General features: G+C 42.9%; 2 protein-coding genes across 2 annotated transcripts; one reads left to right on the top strand and one right to left on the bottom strand.

The window, feature by feature from the left end:
* zbtb47b (zinc finger and BTB domain containing 47b) lies at positions 1-23103 on the top strand. The gene is made up of 6 exons (XM_034560655.1): positions 1-305; positions 11926-13308; positions 14384-14531; positions 15035-15150; positions 15927-16071; positions 16688-23103. Exons 1-6 carry the CDS (start codon positions 303-305, stop codon positions 17116-17118), a joined length of 2226 nt encoding a protein of 741 aa, XP_034416546.1. The 5' UTR covers positions 1-302; the 3' UTR covers positions 17119-23103.
* Positions 23104-23410: 307 nt separating this feature from the next.
* klhl40b (kelch-like family member 40b) lies at positions 23411-26660 on the bottom strand. The gene is made up of 6 exons (XM_034560656.1): positions 25539-26660; positions 24970-25130; positions 24778-24885; positions 24470-24655; positions 23914-24063; positions 23411-23594 (listed from the first exon to the last, which is right to left on the bottom strand). The coding sequence occupies exons 1-6, from the start codon at positions 26658-26660 to the stop codon at positions 23483-23485; spliced, it is 1839 nt and encodes a 612-aa protein (XP_034416547.1). The 3' UTR covers positions 23411-23482.
* Positions 26661-26688: the final 28 nt, after the last annotated feature.

Here is a 26688-nt window from a genome sequence, read left to right as displayed (position 1 = left end):
AGTACAAAGAAATGCGCCTTTCTCGCAACTGCCCGGTAAACGGTGCCGTGTCCCTTTAAAAACGTCTGACAAAAAGCCCATATGATCCCCGAGCTCCAATCACCAATTCCTTCTGCAAAAGCAGCCTCTGCATTTTTGTCTGTCTGAATGCTACAGCCGCACGGGGAAGAAGAAAAAAAAGAAAAAAGATTGAGGATAAGGCAAAAACTGAAGAAATGTGATCATTCAACGGTCATTTTCATGGCGAAGGGAAAACTGGAGTTATTCTGGGACTCCTTCGAGCCTCGAAACGCTGGATCAAAATGGTAGGCTACGGAGGAGAGCGCTGCATTTTTGTTTATTTTTGTGTGCGTGTGCGTGTGTGTGTGTGTGCGTGTGTGTGTCCCTCTTTGATCTCTTGCAAATGTGAGCTACTTAGCAGGCCGATGAAACTTAGCGCACTTTGCGCCTCGCCGTGTGCTCGTGCCGCCGGCTGTCACCACCGTGTATTCTGTGCTTTCTACCCCGAAGTTTGTAACTTGCCGACGCGGCACAAGTTGAGGGTGGGTGGTGGGTGGTGGGTGGTGGGGGGGGGGAGGGAGGGATTGAAGCTGCCGAAAGAATGCAGTGGCTACAATAGCTACATTGATGCGGAGGAGGAGTTACATTCTTTCATATCAGGGCGCTCCTGCACGAGGGCTCAGGTCGTGACGGGTGCAAACGCAGACGGCGCGAGGGAAAGTCCTTCTTTCTCTCCGGCAGCCGGTGCAGGACAAGTTGGCTTTGACATTCATGCATCCCTCGGTGTTGTCTAGGAGAGGAGGAGATGTCACTCTTCACGGGTTCATAACTTCACTCTGTTGCAGGTGACACTCGGCCAGAGAGGGCTCTGAAATATCCGAGCACGTCATCCTTTGGAAATGTTTGATGGTCACAGCAGTTTGCACATTTTGTTGGATCATGTTTAGTTTAGTTTTGTGGTGTGTTTTGACTGCTGCATGAGCTCAGTTTCGTTTTCTTCACTTTTACAGTCTACCAGTTATCATGTACAACCTTTCTTAGATTGATTAATTCCCTTGCATTATATGAAGATGATCCTGCACACAGGGATTGATGGAGTTCTGGGAATGGAGGCAGATAGTGAGGCAGACAGTCCGCTCCGTCTCCAGGGTCATATTAGGATGCCTCATTAGGAAAGCATGTGGAGCTTGATGCAGTGGTGGAGTAATCCCAGCGAGCGTTCACATCTGGAGGCTTGGGTTAATATCTGGGTCAGGTCAGTGGGGTTAGCCCTGGTGGGAGCTGGGTGGCTTCTGGTGGGAGCAAAGAGGGAGAGGGAGGTTTTTCTTCCCCTTTTTTCTATTCAACGTTTTGTGTGTGTGTGTGTGTGTGTGTGTGTGTGTGTGTGTGTGCCGCTCATGAGAGTAAACTGTGACAGACAAAGTGCAAAGTGTGCTTCGAGAATGCAATGCTCCGGTGATGAAAGAGATTGTGTCTTTTGACTGTTTTGGTAAACATGCCCCAGATAATTTGTGCAATGACTTTGTTGACATCAAAGGTGGATTTGTCTCCCGCTAATTTTGTATTTATCAATAGCTTCATATCCATAAATTCCCTTATTCATTGGATGGATTACCGAACAGGCAGACCATATTAACCATTATTATTACCGGGGTCAGGTGGCCCTTGGGCCAGAGCGTCTGTATGAAGTGACTCTTCACACTTCTGGTTGGAAAACCAATAAAACAACATCAAAGAAAATATCCACAAAACAAGTTAAAATAAAAGTAATGCAAAACGACGACAAAGAAAGATGAAACGAGTGTTTCGACTCAAAATGACTATGAACAACGTGACCGGTGTGCTCGAGTCATTTGTCGTCGTTTTGTCTCTTTCAGTCTGTGTGGGTGTTTCTCCTGAGTCGGCTTTTAAATGTCCATGCCCATCGTCTCTCCTGCATTCTCTCATCTTCAAACGATCGTTTGAGTTTTTTGCCCAATTTGGTGGATTTGTAAATCTGTATCAATTCCATGCACACTTTCGCTATTCGTCCCGCTCACTTCGGACCATCCCACGCTGTTTCGTTGGTCCCGAGTAGCTCCTTCTCTCTCGCTCCTCGCAGGGTGCTGTGAGTTTTACGTAACTGCCTATTCAGGGCATTCCTGCCCACCCTTGACTTTGAGGCGTCACTGTCTCTGGGTGCTGAGCGAGGAAACTGTCTTTAGTCCTTGTGACAAGTGCGGCCATTCCTGAGCCCGGGCAACAAACATCCTCGGAGGCCGCTCTCAGTGAAAACTCTGACTACACTGTAGGTGCTGCTAATTTATGCCCCCGAGATTAAGAAACAGTGGATGCGGCTGCAGAGAACAAGGTCAAACTCGCCGGGCTTATGCAAGCTGTCTTTTGTTCTTGTTGCTGAAAATGGCACAAAGTTTTCCCAAGTAATTAGGGTTGAGTTTACTCTTTTGTATAAATCAATTTGTATTGTTTCCCAGCATTACAAGCTGGTGTCGGCGAGCTAATATAACCCCCTATGGCACTAAAAAAATAACTTTGAACCCCATTATCATAGAGGCCAAACAGCTTTTTTTCTTTTTGTCCAACTTGATATGAAGATTTCGATTTAGCTTTTTTCACTGCCAGGCGTTTTAAAGATATTGAGAGCGTTTTCTGTTTGAAGTGATCTGATAGCTTTTAGCTGAATTCAGGCCAGAGAGAGAATTAGGAGGAGCTTTAAAGCTGATAGGGAATGAGTTTTTATGCAGTTTTTAGAGAATTGCCAAGCAGGAAAGTAATGATGCTTTAGCTGATAGTCATCATAAATATTTGTTTAACTTTTAGTTTGTACACACAGATTCTTCCGAATCACCCATTTTATGCTGTTTATCTGAAGGTTGAGAGAAGTGCAAATGTTAGGAACAAATGTGCAGAGCAGTTAGAAAAGTCTACTCATTTATAACGAAAAGTAATCACTTATTTATTCAAAACGTCTCTTTACCTTTTTAAAAATGTATAGTTTCAAATTTTGGGAAATTCACCTTTCTTGCAGAATGTTAGATAAGGACAGATCGGTAGCCTGCCACCAAATGTATAAAGCTCCAGCCAGCAGCTGGTTAGCTTAGCATAAAGTCTGGACATGTGGGGAAACGGCTAGCAGATCAGTTTGAAGGATTTAGTTAGTTTCCTGTCTGAGCAAAGCTAGCTAAGCTAATGGTCACTGGCTGTGTAGCTCCATATTCAATGTGCAGTTATTGTAAGGGTGGGGGGTATCAGTCGTCTTGTCCAACTCTCCAATAGAAAACAAAAATACATGCCTTTTATGCTCATATTCACCATTTATCTGCTGCCCATTGATTGGTTGCGGCTGTAGAAAGCCGATGCTCCTCCTACCTCTTTTTCTTTTTTCTCTCCGTCCTCTCTGACCTTCTCATCAAACATCACACACACACACACACACACACACACACACACACACACACACACAGAGTATTGCGACACCAGAGAGATCCCTATGATAAGGGGCTCTTTAGAGTCTTGCGTTAGCCTCTTCTCTCTGTGTGTCATACTATAAAAGGGGTAATGAAGATATCACAGTTTCATCCCGTGTAATTGCCCTCGGGTATGTCTGCACCTGCTCGCTGCTCCACATTAGAATGATCTTTTGTCTCGGGAAGATCACCTCAAAGATGCATCTTTCACTCTTTGTACCGTACATATTTGGATAAATCGGAAATCTCCTTGATATTTCACAAATAGACGTATCTCGTTTGTGCAGCCCTCCACACTTTGTTGTGCCACAGGTATTTGGCGTCGCATCTCCTGTGTTTGCTGATGAATGCATGCACAGCAGGCGTGTGTGGGTGTGTGTGCGCTGGCTTGGGAACCGCGTGGTATGACTCCAGCAGAGCGCTGGTGTGTGTGTGTGAAGCGCTGTAACTTGTGTGTGTGTGTGACTAGGAGATGCCAGCACCACGGGCCGCTCTCTTGGCCAGGCTTCCTGACTCAGCGCTTCCTCTCCGAGCTCATCGGCCCAGACACAAACTTCCTGGCAGAGCTTCAGTGCGGAACAGTCTAACCTCGTCGCTGCCCCCCCTACAACTGCCTCCAGCAAGCTTCTTTGATTATCCAACTGCTCGTCCGAGTCATCCCAACTCTTTTTGATGCCTCCTTTCAACATCACTTCATATTGGCCGACACGCACTGTCGCCAGCTTCACCAAACTGATAAAGTGCACCGTTGTCCGGCACGTTCAAAAGACACGCCGGGGAGAGCGCTTCGCAAATCATGCATCCGGAGCAATCCTGCTCACGTTGTCATTTTTTAATGTACTGTACGTTGCCAAGATGCTGCTCATGCTATTCTCATCCTTATTTTTGTTTGTGCATCCCAATTTCATGCTCGGGTAAACGCGTATCAGTTGTAGATTGACTTGTCACTTGTGGTTGCATTTACATATAGATGGAAATGTATTCAAATCTAAAGGTGAAAGCTGGTGGAGAGCTCCACCAGGGCACGACTGGGGCGAGTGCACGCTGCTAGATTAGGACTAAGAAAAGCCTACAGTGTGGAGGGGAGATGGGATGTCTGGGATTAGAGCAGCACTAATGCTGATAATATTGTCTTTATTAATTGCAGCCAGCAGTCAATGCTGTGGTTAAGAAAGTTAAATGTTTTAATGGCCCGAGGGGAAGAAAAGAATTAGCTAAAGTAGTGGAAAGAGAGAAGTGAAAAACTTGCAGCTCATTTTAAAGTAATTTAGGATGGGCTGCTGTACACATTTACCTGAAATCCCATTCAGTTCCCAGGACTTGATCTGCGCAGCACAGAACGGCAGCCCGACAACTTAAGCGGCTACCCGGTGAACCATAGCGGAGTATCGAGCAGCTAAAGAGACAGATGTTGAGGTATATTTATAGGTACACCACAATGTATCCATGTGTTTAGCTTTAAATTTAAATATCCAAGAGTCTCTCATAATGCAGAATTTGAATTTTTCCACCAATCTGCATTACATGCACCACAAATGTTCTGAATTATATAATCCCATAGCCACAAGGTGTAACTACCCGCCTTTAGTACGATTATCAGATAAAAAGTGTCATCCCGATGAGTATTAAACTCCACTTTAATGTGACGGTGCCGCGTTTGACCTCAGCAGTGAGCATGCTGCCGACCGCTGCTGTTGCTTCCCCCTTTCGTCATTGTACATTGATTTTTATTAGATCTTTAAAAAAATTTTTTTTTATCATAGACGTTCTAACGATCACCGCGGGGCTTGTTAAAAGTGAGACCTTGTCTCTCGTGATATTACCAGTCTGCCTCGCCTAAGAGCAACATGTTTGATAACAGGATAATGGGAGTCTAGGCACATTTAGAGCCTCTCTTTGCATGCATCAGCAGTGTCAACGCATACGGCAGATTTCTTTATTTCCTCTTTACTGACGTGGGCACAAATGCATGATTATGATGCAGGTACGTTTGCACGGGCATTCAGGGTTGCAGACATGTGGGCGGGTGTGCTTGTGCATCTGCTACTGTATATGCTTCTTCTACCTCAAGGTCAGTGCTGGGTCTCTGTGCTGATTGGATTTAGAGAGGAGAGGAGAGCAGTGGAGGGAGTGCAGACGGAGGAGAAATATTCCACTAGACACATAGACGGTTTATGAGCAGCACAGACATGTATATAAAAGCCACCCCACCCCTCTAACACAGTAGCAAGACAGCCAGACTAAAAGACTGTTTGTTGTGCGCATTTTTTTGGAGTCCTTATGCGACACTTTGTCGTCTGTTTTCATCTTTTTGTGGTAGTTTTGCATCTTGTTTTGGAGTCATTTTGTGTCTCTTTGTGGTTGTTTTACATCTCGTTGCATCTGTTGTACTTCTCTGCATATCGTTGTACTTTTCTGCATATTGTTGCCACTTCTGCCAAGACCACTTGGCAGAATGCTTTCCGTCCATGCCAGTCTTGCCCGGCCTGAATGCCCGACCAGATAACACCTCAAGGATTAAGCCGCGATTCTCACTCAGAGAATCAGAACTCGCCCCTCTGGCTCGACTTCTCTGGGACTAAACCTGTCTGTCGTTTGGCCTCGGCAGCAGGGAAGGTCTGCTGAGCACACAGAGGACACGGTGTCAGTCATTAGCCTGATGACTTTTTAATGGCTGTCTGATTGGACTCTGCCAGAAATGACATGCCCTTGTCTCGTTCTGCGTTTACACGTGACCTGATCCATATCCTGCCACGTAAAAAAGCCCTTTACCGTTACCGTGAGGCCAAACTTGCTGTTGTAGCTGGGTGATCGCTCTGTTGAAAGTTTGCATTCGAGCGTGTCATGCTTTGCTCTCGTCTGCGCTGGTGATGACTCAGGGATCTGTGTGTGTGTTCTGCTCTCCTACCATGTCCATGCCCGTGAGTGAGATGAGGCCTGACACGGTGCCCGCTCTCCTTCCTCCGGGTGTCAGTCACGTCGAGCCCCTCAGCAGGATGCCTCGCTGTGAAGAGGGCTGCTGAGTGTGCTCTTTACTGTAGGTTGAAGTGCTCCATGGGTGGAAGTGGCAGAGCCCACGACCCCCCCACCCCAACACCTCCCCACTGGGTGACGAGAGGGGCTGAAGCTTGAGCTCAAGGGATTGCTGTCTCCATGGCTGTGTTTGGGTCATCTCTTTCTATTTCCGATGGCGATGTCCAAGTGGAGACTTCCCTGTGCATACGGACAGTTTGACATTCGGCTGGCAGCAAGTTGCACTTGTTTGTGAAGGCATTTATTGAGTGGAAAAGTCATTTATCAAGTGAGAATGCTGAACATTTCTGGTTCCAGTTTCTACAAAGGGAAGATATGCAGTTTCTTTTTTCTGCTTTAAATATTTGTAGACTGAATATCTTTCATTTTGGGGCTGTCGGTTGGGCAAAACTCTGGGAAATTGTGATGGCCGTTTTTCCCAATTTCGACAAGTTTTACAGACGAGATTTTGTCTATATTGCCCACAGATGTGTTAAAGACGAAGAAGGTGATGTGAGAGGACACAGAGTTCAGTCTGTTTGCAGGCTTCGAGAAAGCTTTAACCCCCGCCGTGTTTTCCCCCTGAGACTCCCCACTGCCACTGCCTGAATGCAACCTGCCCTCCCTCACTCTATTGATGTGTCCACAAATCTGTGCTGTGCGCTGACATTGGCCCCCGCTAATGGATCAGTCGGTTCACCTCAGCAAGCAAACAAGACCGTCGAGGTAGATGTTGTTCAGTTCTCGGCTTATAAGTCTGCCGTCCGGCATGGAGGGTCCAAAATAGCAGCAGAATGGCATTTTAGGGAAACAGTAGCTTTACTTGAACACAAGAGAAACGTCTAAAGAGATGAACATTTAAGACGTTATCCAGTTTGACTTTTGTCAAGGCTGCTGTTACAGGTGTCCCCACAGCCAACTACATTAAAGTGAACAGATTTATTATTATTTTTAAATGGCAGCTCTGCGGAGGACACGGCACATCTCCAGTGACGGAGGCAAAAAAAAACATACATCCACACGGGCCGTCTAGTGCAAAGGGTGTGGGAGAGAAAAGGGCATTCTCACCAGTGAAGTCAAATCTGAGAGAGGCATTTCATTCTCGGACTCGGCTCCCTCTGGCTCGGGTACAAGAGCCGGGCCTCTGCCAAGTGCATACCAGCGACCCTGACATGGCTGAGCCAGTTACTTTTATATCACAAGCTTTGATTGACACACTGATTGTGAATTGGACTTGCACCTCGGAGTCTGACCATCACTGAATGTAGCGAAAGCAACGGCAATAATTAGCCAAACGTTTTTGTTTTATTCCATTTCACGAATGAAGCAGCCTCCTCCTGGGCCATTCATCACAGCTTCATCAACACTGGATTAGTGGTAAAGTAGTTTCAAAGTTTCAAACTTTAATTTCAATTCAAGTATTTCCACCAGGCTGATTAGGGGAGTCTTTTTTTCTTTTTTAGATGTCTTAATTATCTTCCCAAAATGTTGTACAAATGTGAAGTCTGGTGAATACGTGAGTGAACCCCCATTAGAGCAGTTAAACAATGGATCGCTCGATTTGGTTTGTTGTGAACTTTTCAGAGTAATTGTGACGTTCACTTAGAGCGCATTCATCAGTATCATTTTTGAATGGGGGGGAAAAACAAGCAAATGAAAAAGCACACATTTTATCAGGTTGGATCAGTGATTAAATCGTCTGTTGGAGACTGTCACATGATCGGAAGCTTTAGGACAGCAACTAAATAGACATTGTGGTGAGATTGTTTACTCAGGAAGTCGTCAAACTATTCTGCTAGTGTAACACTGCAGTCTGCTGCGCAGTTGGAAGAGCATTTCATGACATAAATACTTATGTTCATGTTCAAAACATGTAACAGTACAGCAGTGGTTCTCAAACAGTTTCTGTCACGCCCCACTCGGAGGCAGAACAATGTTCATGCCCCAACAACATTGTAACAAAATGTTCCATTCTGAATTTCTATTGAAATAACAACTTTTTTGTGACTTTTTAAAAAGATAAACCATCAGACAAAAAAAGTTATTTCTGCATTTCCCCCTGCGCCCAATCTGTAATAACACTGTGTCCCACTAGAAGGGAAAAGTTTGAGAACCACTGCAGTACAGTAAAATAAATAACATATTGTATGGACTATATTTAAACGATATGGCTATTGAATTAAAAGACATCGAGAGTTGCCGTGTGCAACAAGACCTCAGGGGCCTTCACAATGCAAGAGGATCCCCTTACATGTTGTGTGTTATGTTGCAGATTAAATGAGTATGAAGGGGGCTTTGATTGAAGCCCGTTTAAATGACACCTCTTGTTGGGTGCGTTGGTAATCCCCCCGCTGCGTGTTTGTCACAGGTCAGGCCAGATATGAATAATGTATTGGGAGACATCTGAGTGAGAGGCTGGTTAAAGGTGGCGCTCCCTCCTAATGACAGCAAACAAGCTCTCTCTCCCTGACATTTCCAAGCAAGAGAGAAGGAGAGATAATGACAGGCAAAGATCGAGGGAATTGAATGCGGTCTTTAATTACAAAGTACTCACTCAATTTGTTTGTCCGTTTATGATGATATACCTTTTGTCTTTATTGCATATTGTGACAGATGCAGCAGCTGTATGGTAGCTACAACTATCTGCTCTTGGATTAAATAGTTTTAATGATGAAAATAACACAATCCACAGATTGAAACCCCTCTTACATTCAACAGTATTTGGCTGTAGAAGGATACAGTGCAGTTTAGTTTAAAAGGGGCAATCTCTGCATTACGGAATTATATTTGTGCCTTAACTCTGAGCGCTCGATTGAACATATTAAGTCCGTTCTCACGGCACGTATAAAGTGTACAGTGATAGCTGGGTCGGGTTTAGCTGCCACTTAAAATCTTTAGTACTTTTATTTGAAACAATGGGTGTTGGGATTTCACACAAAAATACACAAAAGCAGGCTTCTCATTTCTAGGTGGCAACCATCAATGTCATCTGCTTAGTTGAGGGGTCAGCAACCTTTCCTATCCAAAGAGCCATTTTGCCCTATTTGCCCTATATGCTATTTAATATCACAGCTTGTAAAGGTTTTTGTATATAGTGATATTAAATATACAAATACTATAGTTTGTTGTATCTATGAAATTATAGAACAGAAATAAAGACAATTCTTGACATTATATTGCTATCTTATAACAATATCAAACCCTTATAAAGAGGAGAAAAAAAATACACGTGCAGGGCTACATTGAGATCAATTGAACACACAACTATGCAGGTCTGCCACCACTTCCCAGAGCAACCAAGCTAAGAGAAGCTTTGGCTGCAGCAGGCAATGGTTCCTCAGTCGATTCTGAGAGCTCTGGCTCCCGATCAAACTGTACAGGTTCACAGAGGCACAATATTGAAAGGATCGACCGAAGACAACCAAGGAGCAGACTGGTTTACTGAGACGCAGCTGCCTTAAACCCAACATGGTCAACATGAATGTTGACTGTCTGCCACCACTTTCCAGAGCAACCAAGCTAAGAGAAGCTCCCTAAACAATGACCTGAAGCACTCTATAGAGCTGAAGGGAATCCCAAAGGCAGGTCATACTATTCTGTGGGTTTGTTTTCATGAGCTTTAACCTCCTGACAACGAAGGTTCTATATAGGGGACCCTAGAGTCCCCCCCGCCCTCCCCCCCCCCCATCTGCTTCCTTGCCTAATAAGTTACACCTCTCTCTTATCTGTCTGCTATAACCTTCAACTTATGAATCGGCCTTTGAAGACCCATAAACTCTAACCCTCCCTAAGAAGGCACACTCTCTCTCCCTAATTGTCATAATACAATGAAGTCACCTCTCCCTCCGCCCTTACACACTCACCAACTGTGCATGTTCGTGTGCTGCCTGACCCATTGGAAGGAAGAGTATATAACGGAGTCCTTTACCAATGTGCATGTGTACTTCTCTGATGAACGTTCATCGTCCTGCAGACTTGTTCCTTCTTGCAAGAATAAATACTAAAGGTTGTTCGTTGGATCTCATTATTGTAAGCATCTCATCCGAAGCTTGTGAATAGGAGTTGCACATAATTCCACCATCATCAAACCTTAAAAATATAGTTGGTTCTTTTAATTTGACGCTACGCTAACAATGTTTTGAATCTATTGATATTATTCATCCTATAGAATATAATCTTTGACAGCGTTGTCCTATTTGAATCTCAGAAGAAGATGCAGATCATTATCGCGAAAGCAGCATAACTTCCAGTTGATCTGATTAAGGCTGCAGCGTTTTGCCCTTGGGCGACGTCTGTAGCCTTGCACAGGGATAGATAACCCGATCTTCACTCCTCTCTGGCTCAGAGTCCAATTTAGCAGCTCAAAACTATGAATAAATCTAACACTCCCATAATTGAATTCTTCAAACGGGCCATATTTTGAAGGTTAGGACCAAATGCAAATCCATTTTCCAGCTTTAACAATGAAGTCATTTCATTGATCTTAAACAGAAAATATGTTGGGCAGCAATCTTAGTTTCTCAGAAAATGCCATAATAGTTGCTGTGCTAAAATAAATGATTAATTTAATATCTGTTCTTTGTGTGTCTTGTCCTGCACATGCAACTCTAAATACTGAAGGATATGAGACGTAGAGATGTAATTATGGCTCACAGCTATATCATCTCCAGCCAAAACAAGGTTTATATTAATACTTGTCCTATTCTGCCTTCAAGAGATGCCTAGAATGATAAATACCATTAATTGTTTGCAGTGTTAGTTAGTATTTATTCGGCATGGTTTCCCTAATTATTTCTCCGGACGCGTTTTGTCTTGTGCATAATTCTCCGTTCCACAGGGACAGTGTAGTGAGTGGGTGTGCTGAGAGACTCGGCTAATGGGGGGGAGATGGCACTGAATACCAATTCAGAGCAGTCGGTCCTTGCTGAGACCAGACAATGTGTGTGTGTGTGTGTGTGTGCATGTGTGTGCACACACGCACATTTGTTTTTTGTGCATGATTGCACATCTCATATGAGTAAGTTTGTGTGTTTGCTCTGTTTGCTGCTCTGTCCCCACTCGCATCCCGTCTGGATCGAAACCCTGCACTTCCTGTGCTAAAATAAACCCACCTTGGGAAGTTGAGGACTTTGCACAGAGCGCTGAGTGTTACACCTTTTGATTTTTCTTGTATTGTGCAGCATGCATGCAGTCTATGACTTTGTGCTGTGCACTTCATCACTTCAGATCATGAAGAGAACACTACTGGATAATAACTACTTTAGGACGGAGGTCAAATTACAGAATAATGACTGTTATGTGATAGAAATCAGCTGTTCTGTGATATAAGAAGACAAAGCATGTGCGGGCGTGTGTGTGTCTGTTGAAGCTGGAACTGATCATATTGATCCATGCTAATATTTCCGATCTTAACCTTTTCTTTCTCTCTTTCTCCCTCCATCTTCAGCTCATAGTGGAAAAGACCACAGACTTCCCCTCTGCTGAGTTCTCCCTGGTGGAGGATGTGGCTCTGCACTTCACCTGTTTGATGGACAGGCTGAACGAGCAGCGCCTCTTCCAGCCTGACCTGTGTGACGTCGACATCGTTCTGGTGCGTCAGCACAGCACCTTCCCAGCCCACAAGGGCGTGCTGGCGGCCTACAGCCCTTTCTTCCACTCCCTTTTTGCACAAAGCAAACAGCTGCGGCGGGTGGACCTGTCGCTGGACGCCCTGACCTCACAGGGCCTGCAGCAAATCCTCAACTTCATTTACACCTCCAAACTGCTGGTGAGCAGCCGCACTGTCCGCGACGTGCTCAACGCAGCTACCCTGCTTCAGATGAGCGACATTGCAGCCTCCTGTCGCGACCTCATCAGCAGCCACTCGCTGAGAACCACCTGCGCAGATATGGCCAATCGGGAAGGGCTCGGTGGCGATGACCCAACTTCTGTAGCGATGCCTTCCAGACAGCTGTACCCGGAGATCAAACAGGAGTTGGAGCTGGGGAGGTTGTACAAGAGGGACGGCAGCAGCCTGTTCTCTGTCAGGGTGGAGGAGGCGGGCAAGACGGCCTCCCAACAGAAGCAGTATTACCAGAAGGAGGACGCGTCAGGGGGCGGGGCTGGTGCAGTTGTGGCTGCTCCGTGCAAAGTCGAGAGCAACGGAGAGGAGTCAAAGACCGCCGACATCCACGCCTCCTTCAACAGAGACCAGATCATTGTTGAAGTCAACCTCAACAACCAGACCCTTAATGTGTCGAAGGGGCCGGAGACCAAATCGGCAAACGCCACAGAGGCGGTCGCCATGTTTGGTTGTTGCCCCGACAACGAGATAGATTCAGAAGAAGGTGAGGAGGACGAGGTGGAGAATGACGACACGGGTGGAGAAGAGGATGACGATGAGCTGAAGAGGGGGGATATACTGGGACAGAGCAGCGAGGAGGAAGAAGAGGAAGAAGAAGAGGAAGAGGAGGAGAACACTCTAAACATTCCAGGCTTGGAGCAGCCGGCCCGGATGGATCGAACTCGCCGGGGCACCAGAGCCTTTGCCATTGCGGGTACCACCGCCTCCATGCGGCAGACACTGGCAGAGGCCAAGCTGGCCAACCAGCGGCAGGGTGGGAAGAGGACGCTGGATGCAGAGGGCCTGGGCCAGAAAGTGAGGCTAGAGGAGAAGCAACATTTCCCATGTAAGAAATGCCCTCGTGTCTTCAACAACCGCTGGTACCTGGAAAAACACATGAACGTTACTCACAACCGCATGCAGATCTGCAATAACTGTGGGAAACGCTTCCTTCTGGAGAGCGAGCTGCTGCTGCACCAACAGACCGACTGTGAGAAGAGCATCCAGGTAGGATTCAGATTATGATGAAAGACATGTTCCATGTTCATATTTCATCTTGAGTTCAACGTTAGTGAATTTGACACGCACGTTTGTATTGCTGACCAAAAGCCAACCTTCTTTACATAACTGACTGTTAAGGGACCTTTTACTGGTAACTTGTTCACGAGCCACAGCTAATAATGGGGAAAGCTACTAGTTACAAATTGTTCTGCAACACACACTGAAGGCCTCTAAATTAGTCGATTAATCAATTAGTTGCATGCCTGTTAAGCTGTTCTGTTGATGCCCAGAAACGTTCCAAACACAGCAAAATGAAAAGAATAAAAATATACAAGCCACACACTTTTAGTAGGCCACAAGTGATGATTGAGAAGGATTATTTTTGTATCGGTCTCTACATAGTCTTTTGGAAACTCTTGCTCATTCGGCCTTCTTTAACAAAGGACCCGAATACTTCCTCCAGCACTAAGCTTGACACCAAAGGTCTGCAGGCATCCCGATGCTGCATGTTTTAGAGAAAGACTTCAAATTCATCTTTTATAGTTATTATATTTTCCAATTATAGATGCCTCAATTAAACGTCAGTCCAAGTTGAGGCAAATAAATGACAATGCTTTAGATATTTGGTTTGATATCCAACACCCTCTACTGTCAAGAGTGAAGTCTATATCAGTGAAACTAAATGTGATTTTTGTATTGATGATACTGAAGACACAAACGTGTGCAGTTGGTTATGGTAGAAGCTCTCAAAGTATTATTTAGTTAATGATTAGTGCATGTGCATGTATAAACACTAGTCATAAACAGTCCACTGGCAGTAATAATAAAGTCTGCTACGTCTCAGTACCTGCTCTCGGCAGTGAGCAGCTGGACTCCTGCTGTGGTTCTGAAGATCATTTGCTGCTTTAATCTACTGACTCTAATTGCTTTTTGCTCCAGTGAACACTCAAGTATCTGTAAGCTCACACACTTGTATTGCTTTTGTAAAGGCTGTTCCAGATCATATCCAAATAGCTCCAGTAATAACAATATTTTACCCCCTGTTCTGTTTTCTTTTTCCTCCCCCCCTTCCCCTTTTTAGTGTGTAACATGTGGCAAGGCCTTCAAAAAGCTGTGGTCGTTACACGAGCATAACAAGATCGTCCACGGCTACGCCGAGAAGAAGTTCTCCTGCGAGATCTGTGAGAAGAAGTTTTACACCATGGCTCATGTCAGGAAGCACATGGTTGGTGAGTGGCAGTGACGTCAGCGGTCCCAGTTGGTTGCTTTGTTGCCGTTTATTACTTCGGGCTTCCTTTCCCACTGATTGTTGAGCGTCATTTTGTTTTGGGTGTTGGGCTTTTCACTTCCTTTTTTTGGTAGATAAGCATCTTATTTCCCAGAGAGACTTACCTCATTCCCTGTCGATATGCGTTTCAGTGGCAAGAGGGTTTGTATCAAGTCCTATTTATCCTTCCTGATGAATGAGTGACTTGAGAGTTGGATGTGGAAACTTCAGAGGAAATAGATTATTTACCAGATGAGACTCATTCATTGTACTTAGCAGCGTAATTAGGCAATAAAAAAAGCATCAGTGTTGTTCCTTAAGTGCTATTTTAGGGTCGCAGTTTGCTTATTTGTCTTCCTGCTGCTTTTGAGTGGCTCAATATTGAATACCATTAACTATATATCTTGTACTGTGTGTGTGTGTGTGTGTGTGTGTGTGTGTGTGTGTGTGTGTGTCTGTCCTTAGCTCATACGAAGGACATGCCGTTCACCTGTGAGACGTGCGGGAAGTCGTTCAAGCGCAGCATGTCCCTGAAGGTTCACTCTCTGCAGCACTCTGGAGAGAAACCCTTCAAGTGTGAGGTTTGAGCTCCTTTAATACGCTCCTGTTCACTTAATATCCACCAGTTTAAAACCTGTAATCGTCAGAAATGATTGGTGTCTAGAATGTCATTTAATTTTAAATTGGTCTCTTTATGGCGGTTGCTTAGGCATGGATCCAGATGTGTTGATCAAAGAGAAATCTTTCGCTGTCTTTATGCATATATGCGTTGAGTGACAATTTATTCATCATTGTCACTCAACGCCACAATATACTTTTCCATTTTTCTTGCGCAGTGTTAGATGAGAGGGTTGATATCACTCATATCTGCACTGTGTATATATGAAGCTACAACCAGGAAAATTTGCACAAAGACTGGAAACGGGGGGAGGGGGGGGAACAGCTATCTGGGCTTAGTCCAAATGTTATAAAAGGTTGCTGTAAAAAAAGTTCCCTTCTGCTGGCTAACCGTAGCATCATATTTACAGTACCATGTCAAATTATTCCTCTGAACTAAAGCAAATACTTTGATATATTCTTGTGTTTTCACTATTTAAAGTTTTTTTCTGAACCGTGCCATTTTTTAAAATATTTTAAGTTTGCATAACTTAACATGTGTAGTACCCATAATGTATTTTATATTTCACAATGAATACTTTTGAGTTTATTACTGACATGCCTCAATGTGTTTTGTCACAAGTGAGATGAATGTCTTTTTACACAATAGAAATGTAATGAAGTCCATCGAAAACTCTTTTTGTGACCGTTTCTGATTGTTAAGACTTTGTGTAAAAATGTTCATCGTGTGCCATTTCAGAACTGCAGTGAGCGCTTCCAGTACAAATACCAGCTGCGATCCCACATGAGCATCCACATCGGACACAAGCAGTTCATGTGCCAGTGGTGCGGAAAGGACTTCAACATGAAACAGTACTTTGACGAACACATGAAGACACACACTGGTGAGTCAATTCTTGCACTACTTGTGACAAATTGTGGAGACCCACTCTCACACCTAGCTCTATAGCACAACTAGTGGTTAAAAACTCGACTGGGTACCTTCAATTGTATATGTTTCTGGCCACTTGACGAATGAAAGTCCAATACTCACACTCCTTTTAGCTCAGTATTGGTCTCCATTGACTCCAGAAGGAAATATTTGGCTTTAGCTGCTGAATGCTCCACTACGTTCACCAGTTGCTAACTTTGTCTGTCGGCCACTGGATGCTGAGCAGGTAGTGTACAGCTGCCTGCTGTGGCTAAATACGATGCTAGTCATTTTTGATTAATTCATATAAAAATCTTGACTATAGCAGCTTTGCCCTCATTTATAAGGATGCAGAGATCAAATAAAATAAATGATCAATAAGCAAATAAATGGGTACAACACAACAAAGACTGGCTGACACACCTGTGATCATGACCCTGAACTGTCTAAAGGTTGGGAGAGCACTGATCCCCGAGGTGTGTTGGAGGTTGTTCGGGAGATGGGAGCACTGACTGACAGGGCTGTCTTTCCACGAGCAGAATGTGCTGAGAGGGCGTATTGTTCAGCTCTCCGTGTCCCTCTTTGTGCAGGAGAGAAGCCGTACATCTGTGAGATCTGTGGGAAGAGCTTCACGAGCCGGCCCAACATGAAGCGCCACCGCCGCACCCACACCGGGGAGAAGCCGTACCCTTGCGAGGTGTGCGGCCAGCGCTTCCGCTTCTCCAACATGCTCAAGGCCCACAGGGAGAAATGCTTCCGCGTCAGCAACCCCATGGTTACCGACGGCAACGACCCCCTCGGCCTCCATCAGCCTCTGGCATCGCCCGCCCTGGACTCTTCCAGCCAGGCGCTGCCCGCCACGTCTGCGACCACACCCGCTGCTGCTTCTAGCCCACACCACCTCCATGGCACCCAGCTGTCTCTTCCCCTGCTGCACTCCATGGGGGGGCTGCCTCCCACTCCTCATTTACCCCCACCGCCTCCCCTGTTCTCTGCCGGTAGGATGAACTCCAACAACTAACAAATATCCGTAGCATCGAAAAAGCACTTTTGTTACTTTTTGTCTTTCTTAGAGCTTTTAAGAGGACTCCTGCAGCCGGAGAGTGATGCACCTCAGTGACGTTTACACTGAGAGGGAAAAACTGACTAAAGGCTAACACACATACACCTACCACAATAAGAAATAGTTATTTTTTACTCTGTTTAATACAATAGATAACCTCAGAGTCCTGTAGGACGTGTCTTCACCACGCCTCTCCTCATGATTTTCACAACTCTGTTCTGGTTTCATTTGGGATTTTCCACCACTGCACACATCTCTCCTGAGCCTTGCACAATGCATTGATTGTAGCATCTTTTACAAAGTCTAAGGTAGAGTTTCCTAAATCCTTACTCTACGGGGGGTCATCAGTCCAGCAAAAACCAGACTATAATGAGAATTAAAAAATGTAAATGTTTTGATCGTTCTCTGCCAAGATGTAGCGAGTGGTTCTGATCTGACCCAGCAATAACCAAATGCTGATTTGTCTGAGCATATACATGTATATGGCATTGCCAATAACCAAATCCTGTTAGCTCACATGCTATAGTTAGATAATGTTATACAGCATTTATAATCGATCCTGCACCTTACATTTAACTCTAGTGATATTTAAAATGTACTCCTAATTGTCTCCATTTTTATAATTGTGATAGTGTGTTATTTGTGGCACGTTACGTCAATGTGTAAGGACGTGAGAGAAGTTATGATGCGTGGAGAGTCAGCCGTGCAATGCAGCGTGTGTGATGTGTGCGTGAGATGTGGGTCTTCAGATCTACGTTCAGCTAAACAACGCTTCTCCCGAGTCAGGAGATGGAGTCATTTGTTGACTCATCTTTTGCTTACATTAAGCAAACGCGCTCCTGTCCTGTAGATTTGGCTTTCAGACGATCTCGCACTTTTCTGTGACTTGTTATTAAAAACCTAATGTAATCAGACCAACAGTATATTTGTGGGTTTAAAATCTAATGTTAATGTTAACTTGCATTTCCCAACTAAACCCAGTTTGTGTAATTAGTTTGCAGAATACCAGTAGTGTTAGGGATAATAATATTCACAAAAACCTGATTACATAGCTCAGTAAGTGTGTACATTTCATCAAGATGTATATTGTGAAATGATGAACATTATATTACAATGCCTAAATCTCTCAGCACTGATGGTGAGTAATTCTGGTACAACAGAGCGCATCACAAAAAGGGCTTCTTATGATTTAAGTCATTATAAATTAGTAAATTTCTTATAAAGGTGATCTGCAGAAGCAAATCAACGTTATAGATATGCAGTAATACCCCTTAAACATTTGTGACTCTACGTGCACTTTTGACAATTATTTGTCATAAACCTACTAGAGTAGAACTATAAGAATTTAATCCTTGTCAGTAAAAAGCTGTTAAAGCAATAGTTTGACATTTTGGAAAATACACTTATTTGCTTCCTTGCTGAATTGGCTGGGAAGATCGATACCCCTATGATGTCTGTACGCTAAATATGAAGCTAAAGTTAACAGCTTGTTAGCTTAGCTTGTTAGCTAGCACATGGGCTTGAAACCGAGGAAAGTAGCTAGCTAGATTATGTCTGAAGATTAAAAATATATATAAGTTCAACTCCCGGCACTTAAAGCGACACTTTAAATGTTTTATCTTTCAAAAAACAAAAGTGTAATAACGACGACTCCTGGCTTTATTGGGGTTAAAACCTATTGTTTTATTAGTTAGCCAGACTCTGCTCCCTGTGAGATCGCAGATTTATGTTTTTAATGGTAATTGGTGATCTTAAAGGGGATGGTAGATGGATTTGGTTACTTGTGGACAAAGCTTGGCCAGGTGTTTCTCGCTGATAATTTATGTCTTTATGCTAAGCTAACTGGCTGCCAGCTGTAGCTTCATATTTAGCGAACAAATAAGAGTGGTATCTATATTCTAAGCAATCTCTCTGCAAGAAAACTAATAAGCAACTTCCCAAAATTTCAACATATTCCTTTTTAAATCTGACATTTCAATCAATTAATTATCCAAAAAGAGTCTCTGTGCACTATCGATGCACTCCTGCTCACTTTATCTATAGACGGCCTACTTGTAGTGTAGTGTTAACCTGTAAATATTGTTATGTGTTTCTTCCTTGTGATTTAATTCCTAATGTTTACATCTGGAGAGTCATTTGAATGTGCCCCCATGTGCGTCTTGGCTGGTACTTCCGAATGTTGGAATTTGTGGATAAGCTTTTGTAACTGTAATAAGCTGTTCATTGTTTTATTTAAACGACAAATTGAAGCAAAGCACCTTAGTGTAGTCTTGCGTCTCTTATCTCACCCCATTTACATGTATCTCTTAAACTGCCATGGTTAAATGGTTAGGGCCACATCAGATGATATTTGATAATGGTACTTTTTCTTTTGTTTCTTCATGTGTCAAACACACGTTTTGTACTTTGATTTGCTGCTTTTGTACAGGGTCCAGTTTGAGACTGCCCTTTAAATGAAAAGTCTAGAGCTGTTAAATTGTTGAAAATATATATTCTTTTTTTTCCTCATTCTGGCTGTGGTAAATCCAATCTAGCCTTACTGGACAAGGAGCTCCAGGGTCAGAAATGAGCTACAATTTAGAAATTCTGAGCAGTTTGATGAGGTAACTGCCAACATTGTATACCCATCCAAGGATTGAGCTAGTCATTGGTAGATGTGGGCTTCTGATTGTTGACAGAGAGAGGACTAACAGTGTCTTACAAACATAAGGACTGTTGCTCTCTTGTGGTAGCTTAGTAAACTGCACTCTGTTAGCTCCACAAAAGAAAAAGAAAAGCCTCCCTTTGGAGTACATTATCGTGCATTGTGTATCCTTAGTTATCATTGGACACTCCTAGTACTTTAAAGGCTAAAAATGTAATGTTACTTAAAAAAGTATTTGTCACTGTTTTCAGAAGCACTAGCCCAAGAGACAATACTGAGATACTGTGGTTATAGTTTGTGTATTCGCCTTATACTCTGAGGGATTTGAATGTTTATATGTTATGGATGATGATGGTAGCTGATGGTAAAAGAGGAGGGATAGTAGTGAATACTACTGATGTATGCACTTTGAATTTGATTGCCGCACTATAACCCATAACGGGGAACATGTATGCAGATACAAGGTGAGCAATAGATAGCTGAATTGTGTAGTGAAAAAAGTATTTACACACAGCCGGCTGAATCCAAATGCTTACGTTTTTAAATGGACCGTGAATATCGACGCTCATACATTATTTGTGTTGTATTATTTGTTCAAATTCAGAGCAAAGTTTGTGGTTAGTAAGTTGCAGAAGTGGCAGAGGAGTCAGTTATGGTTCAGCCTGCACCTTGACTGGTGTTTCAGTCTTCCTGTGCCGCTCTGTTAACAATAATTTGTGACTACTCCCTGATGATGCATACAGTACAGCTATGGCTGTTTCGGATTGGCTTGTTCCCCAATCATTACCCAAATTAAGAGAAATTAGTTTTAGCTCTTACAAATTTGCTCCTATTGAAGGCGCTTTAATATGTGACTGTTATATTTCATGGAGAAAATGTAGAGGAAGTTGTCAGTTGCCAATTGAGTTATGAGAAAGATCAATTATTGCGAGCACTTTATATTACAGTTCAGTTAGTGTGGTTTGAAGGCTGATATAGTAGCAGTTATATTAATCAAAATCTGCTGATGGCAGGTGTGTTTTTTTAATATTTCCATGGCATAAGATTATAGGAAATTACAAAAATGCAATTCCTGCCAGAAATGTTGCCTTGGCCGGTGTTAAGTCATCTGAATTAACATTTTATTTAGACCAAAGGGATGTTGAAACTGTCTGTTCAGACCCAGCAAAAATAAGTCCTACTATATTTCTCTGCTTGGAATCAGTTCTAAATATTATATTGGAATCTACACAAGTGATGTTCTTCGAAACCAGTATTAATCAATTGCTGGGATAATAAATCAAGCAAACTTTATGATTATCCTAATTTTGGAGGTGAATGACACTGATTTGGTTAAAATGTATCAAATTAATTGGCAAAGAGCAGAAAAAAGGTAATGTAAAAAAACCAAAACAGATTATTTGTTTTACCCCACTTTTCACACCGTATTACATTAATAGTTCATGACACAACTTTTTGGAAATGAGGCATTCTAAATCCACTTTAGCAGGATTTAAATGTTAATCCTTAGCCTTTGTTTGATTATTTAGTACAAAAAAGTCCATTTGTAAGCCCTGATGTCTCCCAAATCTTAAAAATAATATAACAATGAATCTCTTCTACGTTTTTTTCAGTTAAGTGACTGAAGAGCTGATATTCTGGAAACTGAGAAGGGACATTTAGCAGTCTCTAGGTGTCCTATATTCTAGGCAAGTAGGCTTAATGTGTTTTTATAGCCAAATTCTCCTGAACTAAGGCTAGCAGCCAAAGGCTCGTTTTAGATTAGGGGAAGATGGACCTGCCCTTGTCCTTAAATGAGGGTTTGTCATTAAGTGGCTGCTTAAACACCACAGTGACTGAGCATTCTGCATTGCACTCAAGGCAAATCTCACATAATGAAGCATTGAGCATGGCAGTTTGTGCAAAGCAGAGTGCTCATGGGATTGCCAAGTAGGGTCTCTATTGGGACTTGTAGTTTGGGGGTTTAGCTGATAGAGCCGGAGTGTGTATCCAAAATAATTTAATTCTGTTGCCTTCAGCTTCAAGAAATGTTTCGGTAATATTGCTGTTTAAATTTCATAGCAGTTACTAAGATGTCATGATATTGGTAAGAAAGCAGTGTGTGTGTGCGCGTGTGTGTTTTGTGTGTGTGTATGTATGTAAGAATCTAAAGAAATGCGTTACTCTTTTGAAAATGGAAAGAAATTGGCTCTTTTGTAAAAATGGAGGATCAGTTTTGTTTTCTGTTCGTTTTACTAACCATATTTTAGGTGCAACTTTATGGAGCCCCAAAACTGACAAAAGGTGACCAAACAAATCATGAATATAACTGAATTCCTTAACAAAATGATATTGTTTGTTAAATGATAAAAATGGAGAAAATAATCTGGCTACTTTGATAATTGATTAATCTTTAAAAATGATAAAATTCTAGGTAGGTTGGGCAAAACTTGCTTTGAATTTATGATTCGTGCATTTCTTTTTTTGTTTTTACTATTTTCATCTTAAACAAGCAATCGATCAATTGAGAATTATAAAAAGAATGGTATAATTGTTTGTTACAGTCCTAGTAAAATGTAAATGTTTATACTTTTCTTAAACCTCCAGCAAGGAGCTATATTTTGTATTTTAGCTTTGTTTTTTTAGAGACACAAAATCACATATAATTATAGAATATAAATCAATTAAAACAAAATAAAAACAAAAGACATACCCTTTAAGATAATTAGCTTCATTAGCTAGCTAATTATTATTATTATTATTAGCTATATTGAAAATATTAGTGATGTATTCAGTTGTATTTGATAATATGTTACTACATTTTGTCAGTTTCTGGGCTCCATATAAACTAGAACATACAATGTTACTTTGCATGTGTGAGTTTGGTTGGCTGTTCTAAGAAGTTTGTTCGGTGGTGACTTTCCCTCTTTTTGGGAAAAGATTTCTGTGAGTATAACAATAGGCACTAATGCCAGAGTCAATTCAAAGATGTATTATCCACATACCCTCTACATTTCCCATACTTACTCATACTGCCGCTGTGTTAATTCATGTGTACTGTTATTTACTGATTCTCTTCTTCATAATGTAAACACTATGTCTTAGTTAACTCTGCTGTACAAAGACCATGTGTAGACAGTAGTTGTCAAGTTCAGCTATATTAAAATACTAAAAACCGTACAAGGACAATAGTGTCTAGAGGTGCTAATAACATTAGACTGTATTTTCTGTCTTTTTATTGTATTATTGACTCGTGTTCATTGTCTGTAACACAGCAGAGCGTAATTAAATCATTTCAATATTAAACAGTATAGATATATTATTGCAAAAGGAGATGTGTGCTGTGTTTTTTTTTTTTTTTTTAACTATCATGTTCCAGCCAAAGTCTGTAAAGGCACTTACATAAAGGCTGCCATCTGTTGAGAAATGCACATCTTCTTGCTAACACATTTTCCATAATTGTCACATACGTATTTGGTGTTCGATACTTACAGTTTATTCCATTACAGTGCAAAAATTGTCACAGGCTACAGATTGTTTACATTTTTACAATCTCAATCAGATTAAAATCACTCAAACACATATAAAAATGGCTTCAATCTCACCAAAAAATTGCACATGAGCTAAAAGTACATTTAGCTACATAATCAGAACTGCTATGCTGTAGCAGATTTCTGTTAAGCTGGGACCAGAGGGGGTTTACATCTTGGTGAGACGCATGGTGTTGAGGCGGACCCCCAGAATAGTGGCCCCTGAAGCGTACTGGATCTCTTTGAGGATCCCCTTCCACTTCTTGTCTGTCTCATCAAACCTGAGGAGGTTAACAGACTCTACGGTAAATTGTAGGCACACACTGAAAACCTATCACTCAACAGTGCCGGTAATGGTTTTATTTATCATGGAACACAACACACACATTTGGGCTAAATTACTAGCATAGAGCAAATGGTTCAAATTGATTATTGAGGTGATTAGTGAGAATTCCTGTTTTACTTTCTCTTAAAAAAGATGGTCCGATGTGTCAAAGGGCAATTTGGAATCATGGAATCCTATCTAAAAAGAAACCTACAGGAGCTTAATGATTGATTGATTGATTGATTGATTGAATGAATTAGTCTGTTATGACCCACCTCCAGATGTCGTTCATCTCTCTGGGAACAATCTCTTCGCTGTCCTCCAAAGGTATCATGGCAAAACCTCCCACGGCATACAGCAAGTCAGCCAAAGACACGAGGTTGAGAGAGCTGCGCTCCTGGGGAAACGCTACAAAGTCTGACCACCTGAAAAACGTACACACACACACACACACACACACAGAGGCACGGTTCGGTAACAGTACACCTCCTAGAGGGCTCAAAAAGCTTCATTGCGAAATGTATATGTTTAAGCAAAATGTAACTTTTTTAATTGTTTAAAATAACAGCGTTAAAATAAGTTAGTAATATAAAATTGTGATAAACAACAAGTGAAAGCAATTTCAAAATGCATTAACCCAGTGAACCAAACGATATCTCTTTTTCTCTTTCTGCCAAGTGCACAAACAAACGACACAATAAATTACATTTTGTAATTCGATGGTCCCCCAGGTAACTTAATGCCCGAGGCAGTCTGCTGCTGGGCCGGCAGCTTTATGTGGCACCCGAACCGACTTTTGCCAGCCTGACTCACTGAGTTTGAGGAACTCACTTGTTTGTAGCGATGTCGTACACCTCCACAGAGTCTGACAGCCCAGTGTCGGTGACTCCTGCCGCCACATATATTTTGTCTTTATGAACAGTGACTCCAAATAAAGAACGTGCAACCTTCATGGGTGCAAGCTCCTTCCACTCAAATCTCCTGGCGTCATATGCACACATCTTCTTCAGACAGCTCCTTTTCACAAGAGAGACACAGAACATCGTGCAAGTCTCTTTTATATGATTTCTATTCAGAAAAATATTCCATGTGTTGCTGGATTAAAGAATATCAATATTTGAATCCCACTTAATACTCACTTGCTGTCTCCCTTTCCTCCAATCACATAAACAACATCATTGTGGGATATGGTTGCATGTCCGTAGACCGGGTAAGGTAGTGGCTCTGATTCACCCCATTTGAATGATCTGTAAAGGTGTAAATTAAGTAGGATTCAATCCGGAGAACAGCAATCCGTTCAATAATTTACATTAACTTTGACTTGTACTCACTGTCGGTCATAGACCAAAACTGAGTCCAGCGTTTGCTCCTGCTCCTTCAGTTCCCTCCCTCCCAAAACAAAGATGGAGTTCTCAGCCTCACCCAGGCCAAACAGGAAGCGGGGTGATGGGAGGGGAGGCATCCCCAGCCAATCAGCACTGGCCGGGTCATACTGAGGTCATAAAACACAAACGCTGTATGTAGATGTACTCTTAACATCCCCTACTTTTTTTCTTTTCTTTTTTTTTCACCTTCATTGAAGCTATACGATGGTTACATTGAGTAAGACATTCAAACCCAAAGCTCCATGATTTGTTTGGCCGCATTATTTCATCAAAACGGATACATTCTAGATGTCTTCTGCATCATTTTCCCAGAATTAAACCTGACATATTTGGTATTTCTTGGGAACTTTTGACCACCGTTAAAATGTTTTGTGGGTTTAAACACGACCATCAGTGTCAAAATGGCATTTAAAAGGTTTAATACAAATATTGAGCATCATTCAGCAGGAGAGGGGTCACTTAACAATGTTTTTTACTTTCTCTTGTCTTAAATCTTTATTTAGAGCCTTCCCTACCTGTAGGAAATAAGAGCACAGTGGATCTTCTTTGTTCTGTTCATCAAAGAATAATCCTCCTGCCGCAAAAATCTGGTTCTCCTTGGTGACCAGGCTGGTGTGGTTCTTGGGAACCTGTGTGGAAAGTGATGCAACGAAGCAGTCGTTTCCAGCCGGATCGTAGGCCACAGCACCTGCCTCATTCACCATCAGTATCAAGTTCCTAACAAACATGCCAAATCGCAGAGTATCGTTCAGGATGCCGGGTAGAAGACCTTCCTCTTCCTCTTCATCCTCATTATCCCCATCTCTCTCTGTTCCTCCGTCCTCCTTTTTGATTTTTTTAACCTCCGGCATTTTCCCGGCGTGAGCGTCCCTGATCAGCTGGAGTTTCTGCTGCAGCTCAGGGTTAAAGGAGATCAGTTTGTGTTTCTCCACTTTTTCCTTCAGGTAATCCTCGTTGACCAGACGCAAACGAACGCAATCCAGCAAACCTGACAGATCTTTCTCTCTGCTCTCAGTGTCCCTGGACATCCAGTTCATCAAAGCCTCAAACACTGCCTCCTCTGTCTCTACGTTCAGATTGTCGTTTGCTAAAATGGCTGCCAACTCGCTGGGTAACAGCTGGAGGAACTCCTCATCTCTGGAGATGAGCTGAAAGCGCTCGCAGGCGTAGTTTCGGGCAGAGATTGCCAACCGTGGGCAGTCCAGCATCAGGCCGAGCCTGAAGATAGCCAGGCAGTTGCTGAGGCTCAGGCGCTTCTGTAGGAAAGACACACAAACAGTAAAAATGGAAGGGATCTGGTACACATTAGCCACTGCGAAGATGTCCTGGACGTTCTGCTCTGTCACGTTGATTTTGGAGGTGTACAGGTACTTGAGGATCAGACCCATGACGCCGGGCTCCACATCATCCAAGACAATCTCTCTCTTTTTGCTCTCCTCCAGGTCAGACAGAAAGATGGAGCGGAAGTAAGAGCTGCAGGCGCACAGGACCAGCCGGTGGCAGGGAAACTCCTTGTCTTTTATTTTCAGCACACAGTCAACCAGCTTGTCGTTCTCCAGCAGGTCGAACAGGCCGTCCTGGAGCAACATCTGCTGGTACATCCTGGACTCGTCCATGGGTTCTAACGGCAGAGCCATCGTTCCTGGCAGGCTGAGTTTAAGGAGC

Source organism: Cyclopterus lumpus, chromosome 20 (genome assembly GCF_009769545.1).
Source record: "Cyclopterus lumpus isolate fCycLum1 chromosome 20, fCycLum1.pri, whole genome shotgun sequence".
Lineage (NCBI taxonomy): Eukaryota > Metazoa > Chordata > Actinopteri > Perciformes > Cyclopteridae > Cyclopterus > Cyclopterus lumpus.
This window is presented reverse-complemented; position numbering and strand designations above follow the sequence as displayed.